Source organism: Tetrahymena thermophila (assembly GCF_000189635.1).
Source record: "Tetrahymena thermophila SB210 genomic scaffold scf_8254550, whole genome shotgun sequence".
In the NCBI taxonomy this organism is placed as follows: domain Eukaryota; phylum Ciliophora; class Oligohymenophorea; order Hymenostomatida; family Tetrahymenidae; genus Tetrahymena; species Tetrahymena thermophila.
In genome coordinates, this window is record NW_002476321.1 from 118,329 (window position 1) to 145,281 (window position 26,953).

The 26,953-nt window shown below is 22.8% G+C and overlaps 5 protein-coding genes across 5 annotated transcripts; 1 reads left to right on the top strand and 4 right to left on the bottom strand. All coding sequences in view use genetic code 6, as the record gives it.

The window, feature by feature from the left end:
• Window positions 1-803: 803 nt before the first annotated feature.
• Window positions 804-5,023, bottom strand: TTHERM_00923150 (E1-E2 ATPase family protein; the record flags this gene model as incomplete). Its single annotated transcript, XM_001021195.3, has 9 exons — window positions 804-1,600; window positions 1,756-2,176; window positions 2,226-2,398; window positions 2,457-3,141; window positions 3,198-3,337; window positions 3,394-3,674; window positions 3,727-3,784; window positions 3,949-4,346; window positions 4,410-5,023. The coding sequence occupies 9 exons, from the start codon at window positions 5,021-5,023 to the stop codon at window positions 804-806; spliced, it is 3,567 nt and encodes a 1,188-aa protein (XP_001021195.3).
• A 965-nt stretch (window positions 5,024-5,988) lies between these two features.
• TTHERM_00923160 (ATPase, P-type (transporting), HAD superfamily, protein) lies at window positions 5,989-8,322 on the bottom strand (the record flags this gene model as incomplete). Its single annotated transcript, XM_001021196.3, has 7 exons — window positions 5,989-6,032; window positions 6,230-6,328; window positions 6,460-6,868; window positions 6,915-7,096; window positions 7,147-7,810; window positions 7,860-7,999; window positions 8,055-8,322. The coding sequence occupies 7 exons, from the start codon at window positions 8,320-8,322 to the stop codon at window positions 5,989-5,991; spliced, it is 1,806 nt and encodes a 601-aa protein (XP_001021196.3).
• A 2,773-nt stretch (window positions 8,323-11,095) lies between these two features.
• Window positions 11,096-14,755, bottom strand: TTHERM_00923170 (cation-transporting ATPase, putative; the record flags this gene model as incomplete). The annotated part of the gene is made up of 4 exons (XM_001021197.3): window positions 11,096-13,541; window positions 13,606-13,666; window positions 13,739-14,148; window positions 14,310-14,755. 4 exons carry the CDS (start codon window positions 14,753-14,755, stop codon window positions 11,096-11,098), a joined length of 3,363 nt encoding a protein of 1,120 aa, XP_001021197.1.
• A 4,508-nt stretch (window positions 14,756-19,263) lies between these two features.
• On the bottom strand, window positions 19,264-20,661 carry TTHERM_00923180 (hypothetical protein; the record flags this gene model as incomplete). The annotated part of the gene is made up of 1 exon (XM_001021198.3): window positions 19,264-20,661. The coding sequence occupies one exon, from the start codon at window positions 20,659-20,661 to the stop codon at window positions 19,264-19,266; it is 1,398 nt and encodes a 465-aa protein (XP_001021198.1).
• Window positions 20,662-21,513: 852 nt separating this feature from the next.
• On the top strand, window positions 21,514-26,935 carry TTHERM_00923190 (IBR domain protein). Its single transcript, XM_001021199.2, has 10 exons — window positions 21,514-21,567; window positions 21,628-21,917; window positions 22,078-23,294; window positions 23,343-23,576; window positions 23,626-23,909; window positions 24,301-24,614; window positions 24,671-25,240; window positions 25,294-25,992; window positions 26,079-26,473; window positions 26,629-26,935. Exons 2-10 carry the CDS (start codon window positions 21,642-21,644, stop codon window positions 26,804-26,806), a joined length of 4,167 nt encoding a protein of 1,388 aa, XP_001021199.2. The 5' UTR covers window positions 21,514-21,567; window positions 21,628-21,641; the 3' UTR covers window positions 26,807-26,935.
• The last annotated feature ends 18 nt before the right edge of the window (window positions 26,936-26,953 follow it).

Sequence of the window (26,953 nt, forward strand, 5' to 3'; positions counted from 1 at the left end):
TGTTTGTAATTTATTTTTTTATATTAAATAGTAATCATACTAAAAATTTCATAATTAATTATTGGAAATCTAAACTAAATAATTAAATTTTCTTTTTTTTAAAATCATTAATTTTTTTTCTAGTTAAGCAAAATCATAATTTTCAAATAAACTAAAACTTTTTTTTTAATAACACAAAAATGATTTATGAATGATAATTTATATAAAAAGCCAAATAAAAATATATTATTTTTGTTTCTAATTTATTACTTTTTCAAGTGTATTAACATTAAAAATAAAATATCATTTACAACAAGAAGCTTATAAATCCAATTTTGATAATTTAATTTTTATTATTTATTAATTTAAAATTTAATTTATTTTTGTAAGCTTCAGTTAACTAAAAAGTATACATTATGTATGGTTTTTTATAAATTAAAATAACGTTGTTTCCTATCACGTAAAATAAAGTAAAATATCAAATACATATTAAATTAATGGGATGATAATCTTTATTATTTTTTGTTTACATAGTAAAGTAAACTTGTTGATACCTTTAGATCGCACATAAAATCAAGTTTATTAAATTATAATTGATTATCTTTATTTTTTTTTTTAATTATTTTCAAACAAAACAAAAGTTATTTTTATATTCTATTTTAATAAAAATTAAAACATATATACTATATAGTATGCAATTGATAGATAATACTTTTAATATAATTAAACAGTCAGATTTTATTCTTAAAACTCTTAGTTAAATTATTAAAAACGTTTTGATAAAATATTTTAAACTTTAAGGTTATATTTTAGAAAATTTAGCATCAAGAATTATAGATAAAATGATTCTATTCTTTGAGTTATTAAATTAATTTGATATACTTTTATTAGAATTACTTTTATGCTATCTTCTAATGATATCTTAAGATATATGTTTAGATTACAACCTTTTCTATAAGAACTTAAAGTATGCCAAACCCGTTGAAAATAAAAAAGAGACTCAACCTTAAAGTGTTATCATCTAATTCTACTAGTTTTAATGGATTAATGTAAAGCTTGCTAGTAAACATAATTAGGCATCCATAACCAAATTAAATTAGCATTAAAAACAATACAACATAATTTTTATACCAAGGCTATTTAATTGGATATCCGATATTGTTGCTAATGTGTATATAGAAATAGTGTATCAAAGAAAACATAAATATTATAGTATTTTGTTAGCACTCGAAAACAAATTTTTTATCTGTATCAAATCCGTTTACTTCAATATAAATACTACTAGCTTATAATGTAGCAAGCCCAACAATAATAGACAAAGACTAAATTATGAATCCAGAAATAGATGATATTAAATACTAAGCTGAAAAGAAGTTGTCATTAATGTAGCAATTTTTTATATTTTTCACAGGTTTTGTCAAACCTTAAAAGAAATAAACTATAACGAATCCACAAATGTAAGCTTAAAAAGACATTTAAAAATCTCCGAATCCACTATAAAAGTATGATAAAGATTAGAACCCAATAAATCTAAGTATGCTGACTTATATGTAACCAATAAAAATTTCCAAACTAACACCAAGGGAAACTCTTCCTTCAAGGATAATACTTATTACGCATTCTATATTTTAGAGTTATATTTATAAATTCTTTATTAAAACTATGAAAAAATTTAACTTAAATTTTCATCAGATTTAATATAATTTTTTTAATTTTAAAATTATTTTATAAATAAATTGACAAATTAAATTAAATTAAATTATGGGTCAAGTTTACCTAAAGATGAGTCTTTTGCAATATATGGAGCTGAAAATTAACCGTCAGCATCGGAAAAAGAAATACCAACATCTGCTTCTCTTATAGCAGGACTATCATTGGTGCCATCTCCAACCATACAAACTACTTCTCCACTGTCTTTTATTAATTTAACTATACTAGCTTTTTGGGAAGGGGAAGTTCTAGCAAACAACTGAGATGATAAAACAATTGTTTTGTATAAATTTATTAAATTTGACTCATTATTTTGATAACTACTATTTTTAGCTGAATCACTTTCATTTGAAATAAATTTCTCATCATATCTTCTGATAAGTTCTTCAAAGAAAGTATGGGTATGACCTGATACACAAATATTAATGGAACCATTTATAGATTACTCACAATATTGAACTAAAGTAAAATAATCTTCCTTTATTGTCTAATTAAAAATAATTAAAATTTTATAAATATATTTTTAATAAATTTACCAAATCGATTGACTGAGTTTAAGTATCAAAACTGTTGCTATCATTTGTGCCATATCTAGTCAACTACAATTTCTTTTAAGATCTATTAACCCAGTCAATAAGGATTGTGCTTTTTTCCTTTGAGATTATATTTGCCTCTTCTGCAATCCTAAGAGTAGTTAAAGGGTTATCGCCTTTTATGTTAAAATAAAATTACATTTACAAAAATGTTATTTATTCTTTTTATCTTACCAGATATAATTTTAATGTTGTATTTTGTGTCTTGCAGTTATTTAATAACGTGAGCTGTATCAGATTTTAAGTTGTTTTTGAAAATAGCAAATGCTAGTAATGTTAAATTTTTCTCTTGATCTTCTCTTTTTTGATTTAAAAATCCTTCTAATTCGTCACTTGAAATTTATTTATAAGCTAAACCTAGCACTCTATATCCCTAGCTTGCTAAAGCTTCAAACTAGCTTTTAAGCTTTGATTTCTCATTTGTAGCTTCATTGCATTTTTGTAAGACTACTTCAGGAGATCCTTTCATAAATAAATATAAATTTTGAGGTGAACCATTTAACTCCTCCTAAACAACAACACTCATAGATTAGTGTTCAGAATGAAATTCGTTTATTGACAAAGTATATAGCTTTAATATATCACTATCATTTAATTCAGAGTAATTTTATTTTCTTTCATTATCATGTCCTAATTTCCATTAACTGTATTAAAATATTTCAACATCAATAGGATCGCCTCCTAACTTTCCTTCTGATGTAATTACTGCCTAGTGACAAGAGCTTAATAATTTATACAAAATACTTTTTTTGTCTCCATTTTGTATGACCTCTTCTTTTGATTTTGATAATGGGAGTTAATATCCCTACATATTCACAGTGCTCTCCGTTAATGTGCCTGTCTTATCAAAGCAAATAGTCTTATATATAAATAAATTTTAAGAAACATTTAACTATTTTCATAATTTATATTTACTTTAATGCGACCAGCTTATAAAGCTTTAGATGGGTCTGAAGCAAATATTTTTTTGTATCTTAGTCTAATTAAACTAAAGAAAATGACTCCATTTATCAATAATGGAGCGCCAGGAGGTGCACAATAAATTAGCACATCAACTTGAATTAATAAAATTAATTTTAATAAACAGTATTAATAATTTATTTAATAATACAAAAGCGGTAAATAATATCTTTTGTGAGCATTTCAATTTGAATAAGTTTGTAAAGAGTTGCAAAGTAAGCAATATAAGCAAGGAATAATATTGCAAAAACAAATTTAATTCCTTGGATAAAAATCATCTTATCAACAGGCTTAGGATGAAGTAGTGATCTTACAATTTATCCCTTATAACTTTAAAATCCTGCTCTTATAACCATCAACTTTGCAGAGCTATCTTCTAATTAAATGATGGTAGTTCCTTCATATAAAATATGAGCTGATTACGAACTTAGCCTAAATTCATAGTTTTTAATCGTAAATGTTTCAAATAAAATTTTAATTTTACTAAAATCTTTCACTTGATTTACCAGATAATGGGAGCTTACTAATAGGAATTGCCTCACCTATTTAATTAAATTTGACTTAACTTTAAAAATTTACTTAATAAATTAACATAAAATATCTTTCATCAACAGATTTTTTATCATAAAAAAATTGCAGTGAATAATTTATTAGTTAACTATTTTTCTTTACTACAACTATCAAATAATTAGTAAGTAAATCTTACCTGTTATATTTGCTTCATTGACTTAAAGCTATCCTTCTAATATCAAACAATCAAAGGGAACTCTGAAGCTTTTGTTAATGTGAATGATATCCCCTGGAACCACATTTTTTGAGGATACTTGTTACATTTCATTTGATCTTTCTACTGATATGAGCTCATCATGAAGACAAGCTTCACGCAATTATTGTTTTGTTCTCCTAACAAAGAAGCAAACAATATTAATAATTATAATTGTTGACACTAAAGTAATAGCAAAAAAGCTAAATCTCAACTCAAGTATCCAAACTGCTAAACCAAAATAGAGAAGAAAATTGATAGGTCTTAGTAATTCAGTGATTAAGAATTCGTGATACCTAGGAATGATGATATCAATAAAGCTATGTCCATAATACTTTAGCCTATTAAGATGGTAATAATGAAATAAAATTGCAAAATTCATTATAAAATGTTGATAAATTTACATATCAGATATATCATCACTGTTTAATGGCTATGATTAAGATATCTCGCTTATGCATTTACCATCAAGCTCATATTGATTAGCTTGAAAAGTATTTTAGTTTTCATTATACACATATTTCATAAATCTGTTTATAAAAAAAGGCTAAGAGGGTACCTTTGATTATGAGAAGTAGTCCTATTCGATTTTTTCATAAAATTCTTCACCATTGACACCAATAGCATACACATGAGTTGCTTCATACGGGCTTTTTACCTCTTTAAAAACTAACTTTTTAAATATCTTAGGCCATAATACTGAAACAACATAGATAATACCACATGAAAGGAAGCATAATATAAGATAGAAAACATAAGCTAAGTTGCTTCTTTTCAAAGGTGTTACTTTTTTCAGCTATAGCTCACCTTCTACAGAAGAATGAACTACTTCTATGTAGTCTTAATTGGGCTAACAAAGCTGTTCGGTTAGCATTTTTTGATAAAGCTTAAAGTAGTAGAGATAAATAGTTCTATTAATTTGGGTTTTCTTATTTTAGATTACTCTTTTTTTCAAATTATTTTTTGATATTAATTTATGTAATTTAAGAAATATTAGCCATATATATATGATACACATTTATTTGTAAATAATTTAATGTAACAAATTTCAAAATCAAAATATCTAAAGTATTTATCAACAAAATTTCTTATAAGCAATCTTTTTTCAATAATACGCAAGAAATTAATGCTTTCTTACTCAAACTTATAAATTAAATTAACAGAATAAAAAAATACTAAAATTATTCTTAGTTTTTAGGAAAAGTAAGTTGAAATTTACTTTTAAATTTATAAGCTCTTAAGTGTTAATTACAATTGAAAAAATCTTTTATAATAATTAAAGGAAGTAATAGAAAAGATATCTATTGTATCTTTTTTATTTAATTTTATTTAGTGTGGGGAGTAAATGAAATTATCAAATTATTATTCCGTCTAAATTTAGATATTATTTTTATGCACAAAGATATCATTCATAATATTACTTATTTCTTTTATAAATTAATTATATTCAATCACACTTACAAAATCATAATATGTATCTACAAATACTCAATTATTATTAATTTTATAAAAGTTTTTGGATTTTAAAATTCATAAAAATTCATTTTATTACTGTATCAAGTCATTATATCATCTATGTATTACCTTAGCACGTTTAGCTTTTAATTATCGCTTTTTTCTTCAAATTTGTTCTGAATCAATTTTTAAACAAATATCTTTTCAAATACCAATTAAAATATTCCTAGCCCATTTAAAACTAAAAATAGAATAATTCGAATGGAAAAATCTTCAATCTCAACAAGATGAAGAAAATTTACATTTAACTTAGGAAAAAGAATTATTAAATTTCCATATATCAATTAAAGGGCTAAAAAGAAAAAAGAATAAATGTTCTTATAAATGGGACATTTTATTGGTTTACTTACATAGTTACTTAGGATTGTGTAACAAACCATAATACTAAGACAAAAGTAGATGACAGTGTTTTGCTAGCACTAATAAAAAAAAGAATTATTATTATAGTTTGTGGGTTCTTAATAAAACTCATAAGTTTATAATATCATTAGACAAGATGTTATAGCAATAATCTATATAATAAATCCAAGTATCAGAGATATAAAGTTCTTATAGCTAGCTATTGTATCACTTTGAATGTACTTTTTTATGTTAAATGGCGCTTTACCCAGACCTGAAAACCAAAAAATAGGAAGAAATCCAAAGTAAATATTAAAGACTAATTGAAAGTCATTCAAACTACTGAAATAGTATTACAAAGCTAAAATACAAAAATATCTCAATGCTAATATTTAAATGTAGCCTTTAATTGACTCTGATGCTACACTTAAAGTAATTCTTCCTTCTAAGAGAATTTCTTTAACACAATCTAATTATAAATTTCAAAATAAAATTCAACATATAAAAAAAAAATAATATTAATTTAATATTAGTAAGAGGTTTTACTATTTGTATGTATCAAAAAAAAAAAATCTTTTGTAAATAGTTTTAATGATTTACCTATTTCTTTATTTTTAGAAATGAATAAAGCAGAGAATTATCCATCTGAATTTGTGAAAGAAATTCCTAAATCAGCTTCTTTTATAGCTTGGCAGTCATTAGCTCCATCTCCTACCATGCAAACAATTTCTCCATTCAATTTCAATTATTTAATTATATTCGCTTTTTGTATTGGAGAAGTTCTGGCAAATATTTAGCAATATCTTATAAGGAAATTGTAAAATAGATCAAGCCTTTAATCAAAAGTATTATTTTATAAGCTTCCTATATGCTTGAAAGATATAGTAGTTTTTTAAGAATACATCGATTAAGATTTATAATTTTCTAAAAAGTGTTGAGCTGTTCCTGTTAAGCAAAGGTTAATGCCTTTTGAGTATACTTCTGTACAATATTTAATTTGCTAGATAAGCTTAAAAAAATATTTAATTTAATTTAAATTTAAATAGATTATTTACTATTTCATAGCTGTTTTCTGCTTTGAAAATCTTAACATTTTGTAATCCTTCTTTTTAAACCTCAGTTATTGTAAAGTAATCTTTAGTTTTATTGCATTTATCAATTATGAGTAGATTTTTATCTGGTGATTTCAAAAGTTTGCAATCACGAGCAACATTATAAATAGTGAAAGGATTGTCACCTAAAAATATCAAAAAATTCAATTTTATTATAATTTAAAATTTTTTATACCTGATACAACTTTAAGATTGTAATCTGCATTATTAAGCTCATTAGTAATTTCTTGAGTTTTTTTCTTCAACCTATTTTTGAAAATTAAAAAGCACAGAAAAGAAATCCCCTATTCTTACTCACTTCTGTTAAGGCTTAATATATTTTAGAATTCCCTATTTGGTACTTTTTTATAGCCAGCTGCCAAAACCCTGAATCCTTAACTTATTAGTATATTAAGTTAATATTCTATTTATTATTTATCTGTTTAGTGGTCTAATTTTTGAAGAATACTCTCTGGTGATCCCTTCACAAAAACATATTTAGAATTTTAATCTGCTAAATCCTCCACAATAACACTCATAGATTAGCATTCAGAATGAAATTCATTAACTTACAAGCAGTAAACTCTTTCATTTTTATATTGTGAAAATCTTTAATTTCTGATCACATCATATTAAACCTTCCAACCACTAAATTAAAGTATTTTTACATCAATAGGATCACCTATAAAAGTACCATTTATTTCATATGCCTAATGACATATAGAAAGCAGTTTAAATAAAATACAAGATAATTCTCTATTATAATTTTCATTATCTACATGTTACGAATAGGGTTATTAAAATCCAATAAAATCAACTTCATTTTCAGTTAACGTCCCTGTCTTATCAAAACAAATAGTCTATTTTTATACAAACATTACATTAAAATAAATTTCTATAAAATTTTACAGTAACTCTCCCAGCTTGAATAGCCTAAGAAATATCACTTCCAAGAATTTATTTTTTTTTTAATTTTGCAAAACTAAAAAAGATTGACTACAAAATCAATAAAGGTATTCCTGGTGGAAAAGAATTCACAATTATTTCAACTATTTTTAATAAAATCAACATAAAAATTTCAAATTTGTATCTTTAAAAACTTACAAAATCTGAAGATAATTATCTTTTCTGGTAAACTCGTAAAAATAAAAGCTGGAACCGTTGAAAGATATGCAATAAGGCTTACTAAAGCAACAAACAAACTTAACTTGTACCCATCTACAAAAAATTGAAAGTTTTAAGATGATGGAAATAAAATAGATCTTATTAACTAACCTTTAAAGCTATAAAACCCAGTTCTAACAACTAGAACTTTTGTTTCTTAATCTTCTAGTTTAACAATAGTAGTTCCTTCAATTAAAAGGTTGGTCATATTTTTACTATAACTAGTAAAAAAAATAGTAAGGATATAGAAAATAGTATTTTGGAGCTTTACCAAAAGTTTTCATTTTTATTTGCTTAAATTGGAACTTTAATAACTGAATTGGACTCTCCTTTTTTTATTTCAATTATTTATTAAAAAATATAATTAAATAGTAAAATTTCTAACCTGTCAAATTAGATTGATTCACTTAAATCACCCCTTTCAAAATAATGCTATCAAAAGGCAAAGTAATTGGTTTATCAAGAAATACAATATCACCTGGATAAATATCTTATGATTTTGTTAATTAAATTTTGTTTTATCTTTAAACAGTTAAGTTTAAATTATGGCTGCATGAGTTTTTTAGTTAAATTTTTGAATTTCTCTCAAAAAGATAAATGATACTATAAGTGATTAAAGTAGATATTAGAGTTATTCCTACAAATAAAAAATATCCATAGAAAAACCAAATTAATATTCCGAAATAAAGGAGCCAGCTTAGAGGTTTAGTTAATTCTTAGAGCAAGTAAGAGAAATAATTTGGTATTTCAATTTTTATTTAATTCAATCCAAATAAAATTTTACTTTAAAAATAAAAATAAAATTTAATTAAAAAAAATAATCAAAATTGTTATTTACCTAATTTGAATTTGTTGAAGAGTTAAAGGACTTAAATTTATGATTTCACTCAACGATTTTTTATCAATGTTAAGAGAAAGGAGATTAAATTTTTCTACCTCTTTCTCGTAAAAATATTTTATATTAAGATACTAAAAAAAGATTCTTCTTTCATCTTTAATTTTAATTAATTTTAATTTCTTTATTTTTTTGATCTTTCTCATGCAACTTATTTCTACATGAGAGGCTTCTTCAATTTAATTACAATAATTGAATATCATTTTTTTCCAAAGTTTAGGTTTTATTTAAGAAATTATTAAGGAAAAGCCTAAAGTAAAAATACTAAAAAATATCATAATTGAGACCTTAGCAAAAGAGATTCTTAATAAGACAACTTACTTTAAAGCTAACTCTGATTCAATTCCAGAATTAGATACACCAATTTTTTTTTTATTTTATTCTAGCACCATTAGTTGAAAATTTTTGAACATAAAAATATATTATTATTTCGACAAACAACAAACATTTGTAATTAAAGAAAAAATTAATAATATTATTATTATTAGAACGGAAGGAACACATTAGATAAATAAATAAAAAAACTCTATATTCACAATAAAACAAAAATAATGGAGATATATTTTGATAATGATTGTATTTTATATGTATAATTTAAATAATTAATATTATAATAATCTAGTAGAATTATATCATAAATAAATATAAAAAATTCTATAAATACAATAATTTATAAAAAAAATTATAATAGTAAAGATACTTTTACATAAATATATAATTTTTTCTACTGACTTAATTATTTTATATAATATTTTTATAAAATTATTCTTTTTTTATAATTGTGATTTATGGTTTTCTTATTAATAAATATTTAATCAATAAAAAACTTACTGAGTTAATAAATTGATCTATGAAATAAATAAAACTAATATTTAATCATTAATTTAATAATCTAAATAGAACAAAAATATAGTAGTCATTTATCATTTATAATTATTACTTCATTATATTTTCTAAAGTAGTTAAAATAGATATTTTCTAATTAAAATATAATACATAAATTTATTTTTATTTTTTGAAAAAGATATTCATCTCATATACATATAATTAAAATAGGTATCTACTTAAAAATTATTTTATTTTATTAAATACCCTTTGAAAATACCTTTATTCACTTTAAATACTAAATTTTAATTTAATCAAATAATTTTTCAAAATAAAATGACTTATTAAAAAATAGATTTTTTACTTATTTATTAAAAAATCTGATTTTGATATTTTATAATAGAATTATAATTAATAATTTAATTTATTGTAATTTCAAAAAATAAATAATTTTTTTACATCAAAATTTTTAAATCTAAATTTTGTGAATGAGAAATATTTTTAAAAATTAGAAATTTATATTTTTGTTATTAAACTAATCTTTTCCAGTACAATTTTTTATTTGAGTTTTAAAGATAAGACAATAAATTTAAAGTTATTAGTTTAAAAATTTATGAGTAAAAAAATTATTAAAATACATAAATACATTCATTTTTCTGATTTTAGATATATAGCTAATTGAAATATTATTTCATTAAAAAGTTAAATTTTGCTGATATCATAAACACTATTTTTGATTTGAGTGTTTTGAAATTTAAGTTAATAAATTAAAGAGATTATGCTGAATATAGAAAGCACTCATGAAATCAAAAATTTAAAAAATGAAAAATAAATTAATCTTTAAATATCTATATTTTTAAACATAAAATATTAAGGATAGTTTGTAAATAATATCTTTTTTTAACTAATATTGTAAATACATAAAGTAAGCACATATAAAACATAGAGAAAATAAATTTTAAAAAATAAAATTAATTATCTATTTAGTAATTAATGATAGTCATTTTTTTAAAAATAAAGATATTTTATATAAAGATTAAATTAACTTTAAAATATTGATAAAATTTTTTTTTTGATGAAAATAATTAGTAAAAAGTTACAAATATAAAGTAAATGTAAAATGTAACTAAGTTTATAATTTATTTATATTTAGAGAATGAATATATTTTAATATTTGGTAAAATATAAAGTAGTTAATTGACTATCATTTTTAGTTAAAAATCAAAAATTTTATTGAAAATAATTTAATCTTAAATTATAATCAACTTCTAATATGGTCGATGAGCTATTACATATGAGCAGCTCTTTTTCTTTCTTGACTTCTTGTGTAAAGTTTAACGAAAATTCTTCTGGCAAAAATAAGTTCATAGGCAAGGAGAAGTAGACCTAAACCGTTAGAGATGAAGAAAATTCTTAATCTAAGAGTAGTATCAGGAAGATCAACCCATGATGTGTATGCTCCAGGATAAGCAGAACTTGTAAAAATCATAACATTTGCATGTATAAATTAACCCCAAATCATAAGATAGGCAATAGTGTTCTTATAATATCTATCTTTCATAGGTTTTCCGATGTGGTTAGAAATAATCACATAGAAGAAATTGATCAAAATATTGAAATTCAAAACAGTATTGTGTTGAGTCTCAAATTAGAAGTTATTTTCAGCGTCTAAGCTGTTTACTTCCTTGTAAATGGGACTAGCATGAAGACTTTCAACGCACCCAACAATAGACAAAATATGCAAAGTGAATCCAAAAAGTACAGAAGTAACATTATATATGCTGAAAAGGTTATCATCGAAAACACTCTTTTCGAGCTTCTTTAAGGGTGTGTTGCAACCTAATATCAAATAAACTAAGAAGTAACCTGAGGCTAAAGCTTACCAATCCATTTAACCACTACTGTAGGATGAGTAGAAGTAAGCTAAAGTCAAGAAACCTAAATATCTCAAAAGTGCAACTTGTAAGTAACCCTTGAAAATTTCTACACTATTAGATAAATTAACTCTACCTTCTAACAAAACTCTTTTAACGCAGGAAAGAGAAGTTGATAAAGATACATAGGATGAAGAGAATTAACCATCAGCTTCAGCAAAAGAAATACCGACATCTGCTTCACGAATAGCGGAGCAGTCATTTGCACCATCACCAACCATACATACTATTTAGTCACTTTCTTTCAAGAGTCTAACAATAGTTTGCTTTTATTCAGGTTGAGTTCTAGCGAAAACATTGGTGTTAATTATCAACATTTGATAGAAAGAAATTATTTTTTAGACAGATTTATCTTGCATTTTAACCCATTCAGGCTTGAATGAAATATGGTCAGTCTTGGCCTTAAGCTAGAAGTAGTAATGGGCTTTACCGCTGAAACAAAAAGATTTGTTATTAAGGAAAGCATCACAGCAATAACTCATTTATTTATTAATGTAGTCTTATTCATTTTGAGCTGAACTGAAATCAATTACTTGAGTTGAGTTATCAGGTTAGATTTCAGTGATAATAAGATGACTCTTGACATTTTCAGTTTCCTCAAAGTTGATGATAACTGTTGGATTTTTTCTATTGACGATTTCTAATTCTTAGGATATTTTTAAAGTAGTGATTGGATTATCACCAGAGATAACCTTAATATTGTAACATGCTTCTTTGAATTCTTTGATCACTTCTTGAGTGTCAGGTTTAAGATTATTCTTATAAATAAGGAAACCAAGAGATTAAACATTGGCTTCTTGTTATTCTCTGCTTAAATCTAAAAAGGCATCTATTTCACTTTAAGGAATTTCCTTGTAACCAAATCCAAGAATTCTGTATCCTTCATTAATCAAGGTACTTAATTGAGCTTTTTCTGAAGATTAAACGTGTGACAAGGATTGAATCTTTTCAGGAGATCCCTTGATGAAGAAGTAATGCTTGAATTCCTTGGTGATCATATCAACTTCCTTGCAAACAACACTCATAGATTGGTATTCAGAATGGAATTAGTTAACTTAGATACAATAGAATCTTTTATTACCTGATTTAGAGTAGTGTTATTTGGCTTCATGGTCGTAATCTATATCGAGAGTACTGAATTCAGCCATTTTTACATCCATTAAATCACCTAAAAGCTTATTGTTAATTTTTGTTACTTCATGGCAAATACTAAAGAGTTTGTGTTCAATTGAGATATTGTTAGGATCTTAGCATTGAATCTTATCGAATGTTTGATTCTATCCTTTCAATTGGTAACCAATTAAATCAACCTTATCTTCAGTAAGAGTACCAGTCTTATCAAAGCAAAGAGTTTAAATTCTACCAGCTTAACTTGCAGAGTTAGGATCTTATCCTAAAATCTAATTATTTTTTAATCTTTTCAAGCCAACGAAGTTTGTAATGGCGATAAGCATAGGCATACCAGGAGGAGCACTATAGATGAGAATATCTAAGAATCTAAAAGCTATGAACAAAGGAGGAAGTTCAATATCAAGGAGTCTAGAAAGGGTAGAAAGGAAACCGATAAGCAAAAGGGTAGCCATTAAAATAGTTAACTTGACAGCTTATTGTTAGAATTTTTTATTGAAAGGCTTGGGATAAAGTAAAGCTCTAATAATTTGACCCTTGTAGCTTCCAAAACCAGTTCTTACAACAATTACTTTTAAGATATCATCTTCAATCTTCATCAATTGAGTACCTTAGAAGAGAGTGTGAGATTTGCTTGATTCATATCTATTTTTATTATGAAAAATTAATTTAATAATTAGTTGAGAATTAAAGTTATTAAATATTTTACTTAAAAATATCATTGTGATGATCAGTAGGTATTTGACACTTTCCGATTGCAACGTTTTCACCTATTTTGTAAAATAATAATTTAATTATTTAATAAACATAAGATATATGAAAATTAAAAGAATATTAATTACCTGTAATATTGGCTTCAGTAACTTAGCAAGAGCCTTCCAAAATTACACAGTCAAAAGGGAGAGTAACTTCTCTTTTGAAGAGAACTATATCACCAGGAGCTATCATATTAGATGCTACTGTTATTTCTTAGTATCCTTAGCCATTATGTCTTTATACTATGACAGAAGTGTTATTAAGACAGGCATCCTTTAGCTTTTACATGACACCGCGAATATAAATGCAAATAAGAGAATTAATAGTTGTGGTAAAAACAACAGTAATAGCAGTAGAAACATACATTTGTTCAATACCCCAAACTATGATACCAAAATAAAGTAAAAAGTTAATAGGTTTTTTGAACTCTCTCCACATTAAAGTTAAGAAAGATGGTACATTGATTTCTATTTCACTCTTTCCATAGTAAGCGAGTCTTTTAATTTATTTAAAATAAAATTAAATTTTTGTTCATTTCGAATTTAATAAAGAAAAGCGTTGAAGCTGTTCTGTTCTATATTTGCTTAATGAAGGTATTTTTTTTATTATAAATAATAACGAGTAATTGAAATAGAAAAATAGAAATATTTTTATTACAATTGATCAACTCTGCCTGTAGCGAGTGGTTTATTATTAGCAATTTCAGAGTATGACTTGCCTTAGATAAAGTATTCAATAGCTCTAAATTTATTTTGCTTTTTGTGGTAGATGTACTTTTAGAGCCTGTTTACAAAATAAATAGACTTTTCTCCTCCTTCTTCGGGGTTTTCTTTCAAGCTAGCTTCTTCTATGTAATCTGTCAAATCTGAAGCAAGAACATAAACATGGGTGGCTTCTTCTTATTTAGATACTTCTTCATAAAATACTTTCTTTAGAACGCTAGGTCTGTCGGAGCAAAAAATAGCAACAAGGAAAAAGACGATTTTTTTAACTATATTTTCTCTGAGCAGAGTGACTTATTTAATTTTTAATTCACCCTCTACGTCTGTTTTATCTACGTCAATAGGGTTTTCCATTTCAGCCTCAATTGAGCTAACTCTCATTTAAGTAAGTTTGTTGTTTTTATTTTTTAATATTTAAAAATATTTATTTTTTTTAAATTATATATGAATTTGGACAATAAATTTCTGATACTATTTAAAGATTTAATAAAGTGAACAAATCTAAATTAGTTCTTTTTCTAGTCATTCAGGTTAATAATTGAAAAATAACAATTCCTAAGGTATTATTTCATTTTTTGATAATTAAAATCTATTCGGGGAATATTATTCTTCAGTTTTTCTTCGATTAATTATTCTAAATTTCAGAAATAAACAGAAAACACAGCCAGTTCAATGCAAAACAAAATGAATCAATTAAATGTAAAAAAAGCGATTAAAATTCAAGTTATCCATAAAAACATAAATAAAAGATTTAGGCTTCTAAAAGTGGAAAGCGATTTGACTATATTGCATTTTTAAAAGCTGCTAAAAAACATGTGCAATTTTCTTTTATAAAATTGAACATAGTTCTAATATTTTGATGATTTTCTAGTAATTTAGATTTTTGAGATTTTAAAGAATGGTGATATTAATATGACCTATAATTTGAATAAAATGTATGTAGCAAGTTTAGAATCAATAAAAAAATCTTCTTGTATTAATTAAATTAAGTGCAATTAAAACTTATATGGGGAATATCTATTCAAAATGACATTCAAATTATTGAAATAATTTATAATACTTACTAGAATTTCACTTGAATTTTTTAATATAATTTCCCCTTTGCTTGTATATAAATGAAGTCATATATATTGTCTAATAACTTAATTCAATAAGAAAAATTCTGTCAACAACATTTTGAGATATTAAAAGTGTTCGCACGATTTATAGGCAAACTTTAGAAATATTTTTTTCATTTATTTTCAGAAATATTAAATAAAAAATCACAAAACTCCATCTAAATTTTTCATTCTTACATTTAAAAGTCAATATTTTTTATGTAAATTTATTCTACTAGCGTTTAATATAGTGATAATTAATGACTATTTTTTAATTAGCTTTCATTGTAATAATTTACCTAAGGCCTTAAAAAATGTGCTTGTGTAATTTCTTTATTTTGAAAAAAGGATGACAGCTGTAAAACAAAAATATAATTTTCATATTAGGATTTTTAATTTAATCTTTCTTCTAAAAATCTGAATTAAAATTATCCCTATTACTAGTAATTTACTTGTACAGGAATTATTGTGGGAAGTATCTTTTTAATTAAATTCTGTATAGAAAAACACTACTAAGTTACTTACTCACTCTTTGTAAGAAAAGTTTTTTTTATTCAAAATCTGTATTTTTAATATAATATTTATCAAAATTTTCATCAAAGCAAATCTATTTCTTATTTTACTTAGATAAAATTTTTTAAAAATGCTAAACACTTAGTTTAGATTTTCCAAATAATAAAAATTGAATTTTCAATAATACGATATATTTTCTTATTATGAATTTTCACATAAATTTTAATCAAATAAATAGTAATATATATACTACCCAAATTAGTTAAACTGGATAGCTATTTTAGTTAATACTCACTCTAACTCAGTTTAAAATCTCCTACCCTCTAATTAATTTTATAAAATTAATTAAGAGATTTATGCAAAACATATATGATTTTGTGCCATTAAAAACGATAAGGAACTGAGATATTCATATAAAAATTTTGAAATATTTTTGATATCGCTTGTTGAATAATGTATAATAATATAGTTTTTTTTGGTTTATCTATAAATATTTATACAAAAATACTCAAATATATTAAAAATTATTAATTTAAAAATATATTAAGTAAATACCTACTTTATGAAAGTAAATTAGGAATCTAAAAGCATATTATAATTATAAACAGATTTATACTCCAATGGTAAATGAGAGTTAATAAAATTTAAATAATTTATTTGTTTGAGTTGTTTAAAACTATAATACTATTTTTGTGATTAAAAAACCTAAAAATATACTTTCAGCACCTAAATTTAATGTTACAAACAATTATATAAATTTTAAAATTATATTTGTGATTGATTTACTATACCTCTGTGTATAATCAATCAGACTAGAGTTTTTAGAAAAATATACAATACTGTATAATTATTGTAAGAAGGATTAAATAAATTAATGTATTACAAGAATGTATTATAAATTATATTTATAAATTTACCTTATAACATATAATAAAAATTCTGTTATTTTTCCCTACTAATAACAAAAAAAAAAAGAATTTTATTTCATATTTTTTTCATTTGGTTTAAAGCCACGCAAGCGGTTATGATAAAGAAATATAAGTTTCTAACTATAAAAATTTACCTCTAAGTTAAATATTTTTAGATAGGAAAAGCATTTTTGGCTATTTAAATGAATAAAAAAATAAATTAAAGAAATCAACACATAACGAAATTACTTATTTTAAATTTTATTAAAAGTATAGGTTTTAATTTCATAATAACTTAAACATGTCTAAATAAGATTTTATTAATATTTTTTAATTCAATAAATGTTTACTACCGATATTTTTACTTAAAATCTGATTCTCCAGATTAACATAAATTTGCTTACCTTAATATTTGAGATTATTTCTTTTTTTTAGATAGGCATTTTTTGTTTATTTAATAGCTGAACTTAATTTAATTTTCTATTTTTAGAATTTAATTTAATGTTATTGCAATCAATTTGAATGTACCTCATTCTAATAGAAAATAACTAATTCAGAAAAATTAAAAATTAATAGGATAATCTCAAAATAATTAAGTTTGTACTATTTTTGATGATAAAGAAAGAACTTTGATTTTATTTGATCAAAACTAATAATTTGTAGAGAGAATTAAAAAACACAAATTGAATGTATCAAATCTAAAAATTCTTCAACTATATTTACTTATAAAAATATTATCTTTATTTTTCTTGCCTGGTTATAATGATTCACCTTCTAAATAATGGATTATTATGATATATTTAAAATTATCATTACTAGTCTTTTTGAATTTTAAAAAATTCTATGAAAATTCTGTTTTTCTTTTACTAAAAAACTAACCAATTGAATGCTTTTAGAATTTATAGAACAAAACCTTATTAAATTCATAATAGCAAAAGAATTTTTAGGAAATTTACAAAAAATTTATAGTACAAATAATAATCAAAAGCGTAAGATAGTATTTTTTTTTCAGACATAGCTCTACGCAATTATTAATTCATCAAAAAAAATTTTAGGAAGTTTAAAATGATGGGATAATTATTTTTATAATTTAAAAAAAAAGAATAAAATTTCTTAGGATAAATTTAAAAAATAAGAAGAAAAAAATCTATTAATTACAACATTCAAGCAGGGTTTATTTTTAGTTTTTCAAATATAATGATGATAGAAATTCTATTTTACATTACATATTAGGTAATACTTTTAATAGTCATAGTAAAATACTACACTTTTATTTTTTTATACAAAAGAAGTGAATTAAAAGCTTGATATTTTCTCTTTTATTATCTGCAAATAATTATCAATCTGTATTTAGAGATAGTTGTTATTTATTAGAAGGGATAGTGTAAACTTATATTTTAAACCATACAGTCGTTTAAGAAATAATTAATATGTAACATAGATTATTTCTTTTTATCAAATCGACTCTCCCCGTAATTATTTAGGTTTCTGTGGTATTTAACCTGACATATAGCTAGTTTAAATTAATTAGTTAGATTAGACAAATAAATATCGATTTTTCATTACTCTTTCAAACAAGTATTATCATACAGACCAGTCTGATATCAATATATTTATAATTATAAATATAATTAGGCATACAGAAAATTCAGCAGTATTTGAAAAAAAATATTTTAAAAGAATTTTTATCTCAATAAATATTTAAAAATTGAGTAAAATTTAACTATGTTAAACAATATTTTTACTTAGAATTTTTTATTATTTTAGATGAATTAAATCAAATTTATTCATCTACTATAAAATTTAAACAAGATGCTATGAAAATTTCTTTTATAATTTCATTATTTTCGTTTAAAATCAGTCAGTAAAATCTATCTACAGTAAAAAAATGTAAGAGAAAAATAAATATATAAAAAAACAATTTAAACCAAACCAAAAACTATTAAAATAATTATTGTCTAACAATAAAAAAATTAATCATATATTATCAAGCAGGTTAATTTCATAAATAAATAAATAATATTTATTTTAAGTTAAAACAAATTTTTTCATCAAAAAATCTTTAAATAATTAAAACAAAATAAAAAATTTAATAGCAAATTTCTTTGGGTTTTTTTTCTAATACTTTCAAACAACCAAAATTTTTTATAATTTAATTTTTATTTTTAAAATAAATATTTTTAAGCACACAGAATAAAAATTTGAATATTTTAATTTTTCTTCACTCCTTCATTTAATAAATTTAATGGAAGAATACATTTTAAAAAAACATAAAAGCAAAAATAAGATTATTTATTTATTTATTTATTTATTTATTTATTTATTTATTTGCAATATCGAATAAATTATAGTTTATTTCTACTTATATTTATCACATTTATGCTATTTTTTGGAATGATATATTCCCTTATACTTATATTTAATCTTCATTTACTTGTAATTAAGCATTTTACAAGTTAAAGAATTAGTTAGAAACTATAATTTATTAGTTAGATAATTTATTTTTCAAAATATTTCCAAGCTCATACTCAATTATTGGTTAAATAATTTTTATTGATGATTTTTCTTTTTCATTTACAAAAAATTAAAAGTCTTCAAATTTAAAGTCCTCAAGTGCGAAAGAAATGTTATTCTTTTTATCTAACTTTAGGGATATTTTTAAGTTGATATTTGTTTTTAATTTGAACAGACTAATATCATGTCCTTCTAAATTCACTTTGAAATCTATTAGTTGTTCTGAAAATAACTGGATGTGAGAGTTTTTAATCAGATTTATTTTTGGGGGAGATGTTGATGTAATGCTGACAATTATTTATTGGTCTTCAAAAAGATGATTTGATATTCCAAGGAAAAATAAATTTAAATTTAATATCTTTTAATTCTAATAACTTAGTGATAACTTAACTTCTTAGTTAAGATCCTTGTGATAAAATAACGATTCCATTAAATTTTGAATGCAAATTTAACTAATCTAAAGAGTAAAATCTGACTAAAAGTTCTCAAATAACGCAATCTATTCAAAAAGCTTTGATTGCTATTGGGGTTAGCTTTTATTAATCAAATTTTAATCACCTGAAAACTAAAAATTTGTTTCTAAAGCTAGTAATGATTTATTTATTACTGGAATTTAAAAATTCATTTAAGTCTTAACATGAGTGTTAGGGATAACTACAATAGAGTTTATCTCTATTAATTTTTAATTGATATTATCAACTATACGAGTTATATAATGGCTTTATAAGTAGTTTTTGATTTCTAACTACAAAAGCTTAGTAATATATTACTTACTGCTCTTGAAGTAAAAAGGTAAGCTTATTCCTTCTTCACTCAAATAAAATTCTTCTATATCAATTTTTTCTAGTAAAAGTTAGTTACCCTCATTTTTATAAAATGAAAAAAGGAGGTAAAAAGAGCAGCTAGGAGATATTCTAAGACTCTAGCTAAAGGAAGCTACGTTTAAATTAGCAGAAAGTTAGATATCAGCCCTTTAAACTAACAATCCAAGCTAATTTTTATCACCTTAAACCTAAATGTCTTCCTTTCTGATTGAAATATCTACTATAGTGTCTGTTAGCCGAGCTAATCCATTTAATTCATAAGGTTATATGATAAATGATAACTTTTAGTTTGAAAATAATTCATCGTATGTTTCATCTTTTACTTTATTTAAAAGATCTAAAGAAAGCACTGTCCTTGCTCCATCAAATTAAGCACTTATTGTAAAAATATTTAAATATAGATAAATACCTATAAGTATTAGTTTATTCATTTTGTTTCTTTCAAGTTTTTTTATTAATTTTTTGATTGAAATTAAATCACTTCTAATTTATTATATGCATCTCTGTTATTTCTACTATTCTTATTTGATTGATTGTGACAAATAATTTATTATAATCTAAGTATTATTTAAAAAAAACTAAATAATACTACTTCTTTCTTTATAATAATTCAAATGAAAACAGTATTTTTCTAATAAATAAATAAATTATTTATCTATCATAATTGTTTTTTATATTAAATTTAAAATTTATTTAAAAGATGTTTATTGTATTTAATATTTTAAATAAAAATAAGATGTTGTTAAATATTAATTAAATTAATATAATAAATTTGATATAAAATGAATTTCTTTAAATTTTAATTATTAATTGAGGACTAAGATATGAAAAATAATTAATTTAAATATTGACTGATTGATTATAAAATATTAATTAATAAAAGAAAAGTATAGTTTTATATTACAAAAATATAAATCTTAAAAATAAAAATAATTTCTCTTATTTATAACATCTAATTATATTATCTAATGAAAACTCTCTTTATAAAATTTGAAGAATGAATTATGCTTACAAAAAATACAAAAAGAGAATGCACTTAAATATATATTTAATATTAGATAAAATAAAATAAAAATGTAATATAAAATGATCTTTTTACATTTTTACAGAGTAATATATTTTTTGTTTATAAGTAATATTTTTATCCAAAAAAAAGTAGGGATTTATTTATTGGGTTAATATTTTACTAAAAAAACTATTTTAACTTAATTTATGAATAACACTTATTTATATTTTGTTATTTTTTGCTAATTATTTAATAAAAAATTCTTTTGTAAAGTGGCTTATAATATATTCTTTTGTGATTGTTATTTGGTCAAAAAAAGATATTCTTAAAAGTATCTACTTTTTTATTTATTATTATAAAAAACACAACTAATATAAATTTATTCTAATAGCAAAATTACCAAGTATGAGTTAAAAAACACTGCTACAGTCCCAGGAGACCTTGTAAGATTACTACTACAAGATTCATTAACAAAAAACTAGCGAGAAAATTTAGGATCAGTTAAAAATTAGCCTTTAAGAATTTATTTAATGTAGTTCTAAATTTTATTTAATTCTTGATGTCTATCCATTATCTCAGCTAGAATTATTTAAAGGTTAGTTAAGCAGCTTTAAGGTTTTAAATGAAAAAAATATATCTTTAGAGCAGATTGATAATATTCTTCACTCTAAGAATTAGAATGTAATCATTTTAACTCTAAATTGTTTATTTCCAGCATTTTAAGCATAAATTATCATCAATATTTTTTGTTTTTTGATTGAATAAAAATTAATTTGAAATAAATTATTTTAATTTTATAAATTGGATTTAAAATGAATTTTACTTTTATTTATTTAAAAAGTTAATAATTGACATGAAGTCAGAGGAGGTAGGAGCTAAGATATTATTCTTATTGTCTTTAATGTTAAAGAATTAGATTTAATTAAACAAAGTAATAATTTATTGCTTTAAGTATAGTTGCTACGCGGATTACTTGATAAAATCATTCTAATTTTCAACAATTAACAACAATATTTACTATTTGAATGATTTCAATAGTTATATAAATTTATAAGTTGTCAAGTATGAATTAGACTTTTAAAAAATAGAAGAAGATATTATTTAAATGGAAAGAAAGATAAGGCAAATGAATAAGTTCAACAAATTTAATGTTATAATTTTCTCTATAGACAGTTTCCACTCCTACAAGATTAGAAAATAATTACAAGTTAATTCAATTTTAATTTAAAAAATGAATATTTATTGCGAAGAAATTGATAAATCTTCTTTAAGATAGCAAGATCACTCAAACATATACATAGTAAGTCAATTAAATCTTCTTAAAAATTAAAATGACATTGTAGATAACTGTTATATGGCGATTGATTTCGGAATGCAGCAGCACACTTTTTTTTCAAATAAATTTGATTCTTATCAAGAATAAATCGTTTTTATTTCTAAGAACGAAGCTCTAAGAAGATAATCTTATTTATCCTAAAATTATCCTTGCTAATTAATAAGAGTTTACTAGAAATAAAATCTATTTAGAAGTAATACTGATGACTTATCCATTTTGATGCTTAAAGAAGGAAATTTGTATAAATACTTATGCAAAAAATATAAGTTAGATGATCATTTTTTTCCATCACAAAACCATTTTTTGAGATTAGATTCAGAAAATTAAGAAAAAAGAGACTTACATTTTACTCATGAATAAGAAATTTTATCTTCTGATTTGTATTAAAAGAATTATCTGCACTAAGAAGATACTTTCCTTAGAAGTTTGGTTTAAATCAATTAATCAATAATCAATAAAGAGTCTTTTGACGCAGAGAAAAATATAGTATTTTCTCTTTTATAAAATCACATTTGGTCTAAAGATGGAAATATATATACAATTACAAATTTTAGAAATTAAATATTAGCAGATGAAAAGAAATCAAAATAACAAATTGTGTGTCAAAAATAGTTCTTAAATACATTAATATCAAATATTATCAGCATCCCTTGTGAACCTATATCATCTCTCATATAAAAGTATATCTAAGCATTCCCATAATCTCTATTTGTCTTTTCAGGGTGAATTTTTATTTTAAAAATTCTCATTTTTTAAATTTTTTTTTTCAGAAATAAGCAAAAGGGTTATGTGAATGTAGAAACTGGTGAATATTTAAAAGTTTCGATTCAGAGTCCACTCAAAATATATTCAGAATATCCTACTTTGATCATAGTTCACTATATGCTTTAAATAGGAGAAGAAATTTTCATTTAAGATTACACTAAAGTTGATGTTTAAGAAATACCAGATTAATTAAGACAAAAAATTATTTAATATATTGAAAACTTTAAAGTAGAATAAATGTAAATTTTTATTTTAATACTTAAATTTTATCATTAAAATTATAAAAAGAAAACAATACTTCGATATAAGCACTCTTCTCTTTGATACTATTTGGGTAAATTCAGGAGAATTAATAAATGCTTTTCAAGAGTAGTATAATTGCATAGTTAAAGCAGATCCTATTTTCGATTCAATAACTGTTTGTAATATAATTTGCAAGAATGATGAACAATATACTCCAGAGTAGAAAATTGAAGCATTTGAACTAATCCTCAATTCCTCTAAAAATTCGCTTATTAATGAAAAAATAGAATTTGACTATTATAATAATGCTAAGTTGTGCTTAAAGAAAGGTAATTTAGTATTAATTTATTTAAAAATATATTTAGAATATCAAAATATTTAATAAAAATAATAAAAAATATATTATAATATCGTAAAGCCAGTATTTTAATAAAATTAAATTAAATATTTTAATAACTCAAATTAAAATAATTAAAAACAAAACATTTAATGCACATCAATAAATTAAATAAAATACACAATTTGACAATTTGGGAATAATCAAATGGCGAAATTTCTCTAAAAATCTTTAACCTTTAATTTGTTTTTTATTTTTACATTAAAAATTTATTATTTTTTTAAATAAAATAAAATAAAATACAATATTTTAAATTTATTTTCAGATGACAATAATTTTTACTTACCTTTTATTTTATAATATTTATTCAAAAATAAAAATAGGAGGTATTATCGAGAGGATTATTAAAAATCACGAATGCTTCACATTTTAGATTGATAACGTTCCAGTTAGTATGAGTATGGAAAAGCTAAGTGAGTGGATTAATGAATATAGTGATATTATTAGCATAAAACCAGTTGATAAGCCAAAAGACGAAATTAGTTTGCAATAAAATAGTTAAAGAGGAATTTGTTATATTATTTCAGTAGAAGATTAGAGTGATGTTAACTTTTTTATTGATGTTTTTGATGAAACTGAAATGGATAATAATATTATAAAGATTAAAAAAATTTAAAATAACTTAAAAAATAAATAAGTATAATAATAAATTTAATGATAAGCAATTTAATAATCATATTTTTTTATTGTTAGATGATTGACGGAATGAAGTTTACGGATGAGTGCATAGGAGTACGTATAAAGTGGTATAATTTAAAATGTGAAGGACCTGCTTTAATAGAATATGAAGATTAAATAAAATGTTAAGAAGCTTGGGAAATTCTTTCAAAGGAAAAAAGCTTCAGCAGAAAAGACAATACCACAATTTAATATAAATATTGTAAAGGAGGAGTAAACTTTAACAATGAAGTAGATTGGATGGAATATCTAGTTAAAAAATGTAAGCTACAGCCTACTAAAATTTAAATTAACAGAGAGAAAAAGCCTGATCATTTAAAACAAGAAAATTTTGTTAAATATATCATTAAAAATAATATTACTCCTAATTGTTAGTTGTTAAACTTAAATAGCTATGCTGAGACATCCAAAAAATCAGCAAAAGTACAACTCTTACTTGAATCTGATATTAAAAAAGTAGTTGAGAAATACCATGAAACTTAAAATGTAATTGGTTGTACTAAATGCTTTATATCACCCTTTTATTACTATACCCATCAGATAGATAGCTCTATAAGAAATTACATTAAGCATGCCCTAGAAAATGTAAATTTAATAATCAAAAAATATTTTATAAATAAAATTTATAATTAATTTAGGACTAGAAAATTAATTTAGCAATTCAGCAAAAAAAATGCAAAGTGTCATTTTTAGCTTAAGAAAGCGAAGTTGGTTAAAGGTTTGAGGTCATAAGAATAAAGGCTAAAGATATTAATTTATTCTAAGCTTTTAAATAGAAACTTATTACCTATATTGAAGGAGGCTAGATAATAATTTAAAAAGAAAAGTATAGTATAAATAAATTGTAATCTCCTGAAGGAAAACTATTCATAAACGATATGAATACCCTCTTCAATTGCTATATTAAAGTAAGTGGATAGGTAACAACTGAAGGAAATTATATAATATATGTCTATGGTTTAAATGAGGAGTAATTAAGTTAGCTTCAATAGAAAATAGAAAATATGCTTGGAATGAATTCAAAACTCATTATTTAACTGAATGAAGAGGAATTTAAAGCTGCTTCTAAATTACTTGTCTTTGAAGATATCAAATAAGAATTTTCTATAGATTAAATTTACTTGAATAAAGCTAAGCGATAACTTGTTGTTGAGGGCATAGAGTAGAATATCAATAAATTTAGAGAAGAATTTTCATTTATGATGTAAAATTTATCCAAAATGAAAGAGCAAAATAATATAAAAGGAGAAAAGTAAAGTGATAAGAATTAGTTGAAATTTCAATCACCTCAATGTGAAATTTGTCTAATGGATATGGATGTCGCCTATAGGTTGCAAGTAAAAATTTAACTCTTATTTATAAGCATAGCTTTTTTAACTGTGTTCTTAAGTTTATAACAAAATTTTAATTTTAATTTTATTAGGCATGCAGACATAAATTTTGTTAACCGTGTATAAACTTGTATTTAATAGACTGCTTATCAAATATATAATAATTTCCTCTAAAATGCCCTAAGTGCTTATAAGAAATGGTCATATAAGATCTAGTCCGTTTACTTAGTGAATAGTAATGGTAGAAACTAACTAATCTCTCTTTAAATAAATATGTTTCAGAAAATGGTTCTTCAGCATAATTTTGCTTTACCCCTAATTGTGTGTATATTTATGATCCTCATTAACAGAAATATAGATGCCCAATATGTAATGTATTTTATTGTATTCCATGTAAAAAACCAAATCACCCGGGTTTAACATGCAGTGAAGCTTAGCTAGGAATAGATATCCTATTTAAAAATTATATGCTTGAAGCCGATGCAAGGTAAAATTTTAATTATATAAGTAAAAATTATTTAATATATGAAGAGTTTCTAATTAAAACAAAATAAATTAAAATTTAATTTATTTTTTTAATGATTATTTCAATTATTGAAATTAATATTTAATTATGTATTTATTATAAAATAATTAAACTAGATATTGTCCTAATAAAGCTTGTGGTGCTATTCTTATGAAAATAGATGGTTGTAATAAGGTTGAATGCAGAAATTGTCATAAAGCAATATGTTGGCATAAAAAATGCATGATTCCATTTAATACAGCTGATGAATGTTATAATCACTTAAGAAATCTTCATGGAGGCTATTATGATTGAACATAAAGAAAGATTGCTAATTAACTAAATTATATTTTAATTATTTAGAGTACTAAAATAAAACTTTAAAGCTTGAATTTTATTTATATGATTTTGAAATTAAAGTTTAAAAGCATTGAAAAATTAACAGTTTTTAATTATTTTTGA